Source organism: Carcharodon carcharias (assembly GCF_017639515.1).
Source record: "Carcharodon carcharias isolate sCarCar2 chromosome 36 unlocalized genomic scaffold, sCarCar2.pri SUPER_36_unloc_1, whole genome shotgun sequence".
NCBI lineage: Eukaryota > Metazoa > Chordata > Chondrichthyes > Lamniformes > Lamnidae > Carcharodon > Carcharodon carcharias.
The window spans coordinates 2,212,496-2,217,244 of NW_024470726.1; the positions used below are offsets into that span (position 1 = coordinate 2,212,496).

Sequence of the window (4,749 nt, forward strand, 5' to 3'; positions counted from 1 at the left end):
ATGCGCGAGAGGCCGGAATTGGAGGAGCGCAGAGATCGCGGAGGGTTGTAGGGGCTGGAGGAGGTTACAGAGATGGGGAAGGGTGTAGGGGCTGGAGGAGGTTACAGAGATAGGGAGGGGTGTAGGAGGTTACAGAGATAGGGAGGGGTGTAGGGGCAGGAGGAGATTAGAGATAGGGAGGCGTGTAGGGGCTGGAGGATGTTACAGAGATAGGGAGGGGTGTAGGGGCTGGAGGAGGTTACAGAGATAGGGAGGCGTGCAGGGGCTGGAGGAGGTTACAGAGATAGAGAGGGGTGTAGGGGCTGGAGGAGGTTACAGAGATAGGGAGGGGTGTAGGGGCTGGAGGAGGCTAGAGAGATAGGGAGGGGAGTAGGAGTTGGTGGAGGTTACAGAGACAGGGAGGGGTAAGGCGGCAATGGGGGGATTTGAAAACAATGAGAATTAGACATGGAGGTGTTGCTGGACCGAGAGCCAAGGTAGTTCAGCGAGAATAGGGGGTGATGGGTGAATAGGAGTTGGTACGAGTTAGGATAGAGGGGCAGCAGAATTTCAGACGAGCTGAAGATTATGGAGGGTGGAAGCTGGGGGCCAGGAAGGGGAACATTGGAATAGTCGAGTCTCGAAGTAACCATTGCATGGGGCACTAGGCAGAGGGCTTGAACCTTTTCAGGATAGTTGAATGGGAGCCTCCTCTTTAATTGCTTGAAGAAAATCCTTCTGTTTGTGGATTAACATCTTGAGTTTCCCCCCTAGGTTTTTATTGGAGGCTGCTTTTTGAAGGGGGGACCAGTGAAGGTTCTTGAAGACAAGGAAATGAAGAGTCAGCCTGAGCCCCTCGTAGTTAAAGTAAGACTCTTCTTCAATTCTGTTCCAATATTCCATCTACTTTGAATGTGCTTTTATAAACAAAAATCATTTTTGGGATGTGAGTGTTGCCAGCATTTATGGCCCAAACCTAATTGCCCCTTGAGAAGGTGGTGGGTGAGCTGCCTTCTTCAACTGCTGCAGTCCCTGTGGTGTAGGTACACCTAGGGAGGGAGTTCCAGGATTTTGACCCAGCGACAGTGAAGGAACGGCCGATATACTTCCAAGTCAGGATGGTGAGTGACTTGGAGGGGAACTTCCAGGTGGTGATGTTCCCATGTGTCTGCTGCCCTTGTCCTTCTAGGTGGCAGAGATCGTGGGTTTGGGCGGCGCTGTCGAAGGTGCCTTGGTGAGTTGCTGCAGTGCATCCTGTAGATGGTACACACACTGCTGCTACTGTGCGTCGGTGGTGGAGGGAGTGAATGTTTGTGGATGGGGTGCCGATCAAGCGGGGTTGCTTTGTCCTGGATGGTGCCGAGCTTCTTGAGTGTTGTGGGAGCTGGCGTGGGGTCGTGGCATTGTCACTGGGCTGGTAATCCAGGGACCTGGGTTCAAATCATGGCAATGGTGGAAACTTGAATTCAATAGAAACCTGGAATTAAAAGTCTAACGATGACCATGAAACCATTGCCCGATTGTCATAGAAGCCCATCTGGTTCACTAATGTCCTTTAGGGAAGCGAATCTTCGTTTCACTGTGTCATCCATTGAAATAAAGACATTGCCATGCCAGTAAAGAGCCTTTTCACGTTCAAACAGGGGACGAGGATTTGGGGCGGACCACAGATGATCCAGCTGAGCTTGGATGGGAAGCGTCTGTACGTCACCACCTCCCTGTACAGCGGATGGGACAAACAATTCTACCCTGAGATGATCAAGTGAGTCCAGCAGAGCGATCATGCTGCGTGTCGAGGGCGGCCAGCCCCTTGTGACCTTGCCAGACCTCCCCATCCAATTCCCCCTTTCTCAGGATCACAGAATTGTGACCAGCGTAGGCCCATCACGTCCGTGCTGCCTCTCAGGTGGAGCACCACCTCATTGACCTAAAGCCACCCCCTGTAACCCTGCACATTCTTCCTTCCCAGATAATCATCCAATTCCCTCTCGATTGAACGTGCCTCCCCCCCCCACGCTCTCAGGCAGCACATTCCACACCCTAACCGCTCGCTGCGCAGGAAAGCTTCTCCTCGCGTCTCCAATGCTTCTTTTGCCAATCTCCTTAAAAATCTGTGGTCCCTCTCGTTCTCGATCCTTCCAGAAGCGGGAACAGCTTCTCCCTCTCTACTCTGTCCGGGGCCCCTCGCGATATCGAGCACCCCGAATCAAATCTCCTCTCGGCCTTCCCTTCTCCGAGGAGGACAATCCCAACCCCTACCACCTATCCACATAACTGGAGCCTTCCCCGTGAATCTTTTTTCTGCAGGGAGAGTTGGAAGGTAAAGGGTTTGAATCCTGAATGGTGCTCTGTGTTGCAGGAAAGGGTCCGTGATGTTGCAGATTGACGTGGACTCAGATAAAGGAGGCTTGACGGTCAACAAGAACTTTCTGGTGGACTTCGGGAAAGAACCAGATGGCCCAGCCCTTGCCCATGAAGTCCGATACCCTGGTGGTGACTGTAGCTCAGATATTTGGCTGTAGGGGCAGATATGGAAGCCAAAGGAGGACTGGGAGATCCTTGGGTACACCCGACTTGGACCCTGGGAGGCCTCCATTATGATCGGTGTCCATTTGGTCAACACCACAATCTCAGTCATGCCCCATTAGCACTCCTATGAAGGATTCTACTTTCCAATAATTACAATAATTTCCCTCTCGAATGGACGTGCATAAATGCAAAGCTGATTTGAAGAATCATTTCATGACAAGCCCCGATTTTGCTTTTTTTAAACTCTTTCACAGGATGTGGGCGTCGCTGGCTAGGTGGGCATTTGTTGCCCATCCCTTATTGTCCCCCAAGAAGGTGGTGGGTGAGCTACCTTCTTGAACCGCGGCAGTCCGCGTGGTGTAGGTACACCCGCCGTGCTGATGGGGGAGGGTGCTTCTTAACTTGCGAATTGAACAGGTCGGTGACGTTGAGAATGAGATCTTACTTCCTCCACCCTCTCTCCCTCACAGCACGATAAAAGTCCAGGGGGTTGGATTGCTGGTGCGTACGGAGCTGCAGGCTCAAATCAGGCGGCAGGCGGGGAGTCTACAATTGGCCTCAGCCGCACTTCCTGATCCCTGTTAATCCACAGCCATCCCTAGGATAGGAGGCCATTCAGTCCCTCTACCTATCCTGTCCCGCCATTCAATGATTCAATTAGATCACGGCTGATCTTAGTGACACCTACCACCTCGGTTCCCTAATCCTGAATCCCCCCCACCCAACAAAAATCTATCCATCTCGGTTCTGAAATTTTCTATTGGCCTCCCAGCCTCAACAGTAGTTTTTTGCGGGGGGCAGAGAGAGTTCCAGATTTCCACTCCCGTGTGTGTGAAGTGCTTCCTGACATCACCCCTGGCTCCCATTTTAAGGTTCTGCCCCCACCTTGTTCTGGACTCTCTCCCTCCCCCCACCACCAGAGGAAACAGTTTCTGTCTATCAACCCGATCGAATCCTTTAATCATCTTAAACCCCCTCGATTCGATCACCCCTTCATCTCCCACCCTCGAGAGGGATACAAGCCTAGCACTGTGCCACCTGTCCTCGGAGTTTAACTCATTTAATCACTCTCTCTTCTGGGCTTAATTCAGATCAAATGTTCCTTTGAACGAAACCTGCTTGTTACCGGTCAGTGAATAAAATAATTGTGCACTTTGTCAAGCAAAAATCAATTACGATCGCGAGGCTTCCCTGAGCACACAACGCGGTGAGATTTCGGTTATTTCCTTTGGGAGGTTTTGTATGGTGTCTTGGCTCTTTCACCAGTTTTCCGTTTTACAATCCAGAGGATGTGAGGTCAAATCCCACCCGAAATTAGAAGCAAAATACTGCGGGTGCTGGAAATCTGAAACAAAACCAGAAAACGCTGGAAAAACTCAGCAGGTCTGGCAGCGTCTGTGGAGACAGAAACAGAGTTAACTGACCCTCCAACAGTGTGGCGTTCACTCAGTACTGACCCTCCGACAGTGCGGCGCTCCCTCAGCACTGACCCTCTGACGGTGCGGCGCTCCCTCAGCACTGACCCTCCGACGGTGCGGCGCTCCCTCAGCACTGACCCTCCGACGGTGCGGCGCTCCCTCAGCACTGACACTCCGACAGTGCGGCGCTCCCTCAGCACTGACACTCCGACAGTGCGGCGCTCCCTCAGTACTGACCCTCCAACAGTGCGCGCTCCCTCAGTACTGACCCTCCGACAGTTCGGCGCTATGAAAGGTGCTATGTAAATGCAAGTCTTGCTTCATTATGTAACTCCTCACCCACAGCAATGTGGTTCACTCTTAAATGACCAGGAAATATTGGGGCTCTAAACAGCCTGCAGAACCTTCCCTGTGTGCCTTCACCTTAAACAGGTCCAATTATACTCTGTCACTTGTGTGAGGGAAGTTTGTATTCCAATGCATTGCGGGAACGTTGCGTTGTCAGAGGGTCAGTACTGAGGGAGTGCTGCACTGTCGGAGGGTCAGTACTGAGGGAGCGCTACACTGTCAAGGGTCAGCAGGGAGGAGCACCGCACTGTTGGAGGGTCAGTGCCCGAAACTCTAACTCCTAGCAGAACTGAGACTGGGTCTGTTCTGTGCAGATAGTAGCAGGCGTGTGGGAGGGAACCCCATGGGGTAGCTGTGCTGCCCACCCAAGCCTTAGCTGGCTAATACTGCCCGTTGTACTGCTTGCTGTCTCAGAGAACCTCCACAACACTGTGCAGGTTTAATGGGGGCAATTACTGCCCTGTTCTGGATTCCC

General features: G+C 52.3%; 1 protein-coding gene across 1 annotated transcript in view; it reads left to right on the forward strand.

Annotated features, from left to right (window-relative positions):
- selenbp1 (selenium binding protein 1) overlaps positions 1-3,664 on the forward strand; it is a 40,410-nt gene extending 36,746 nt beyond the window's left edge. Inside the window, exons 10-12 of the mRNA XM_041181666.1 lie at positions 754-846; positions 1,623-1,741; positions 2,339-3,664. Of these exons, the coding sequence (XP_041037600.1) occupies positions 754-846; positions 1,623-1,741; positions 2,339-2,501 (375 nt within the window). The 3' untranslated portion in view covers positions 2,502-3,664. The remainder of the gene's footprint in view (positions 1-753; positions 847-1,622; positions 1,742-2,338) is intronic.
- The last annotated feature ends 1,085 nt before the right edge of the window (positions 3,665-4,749 follow it).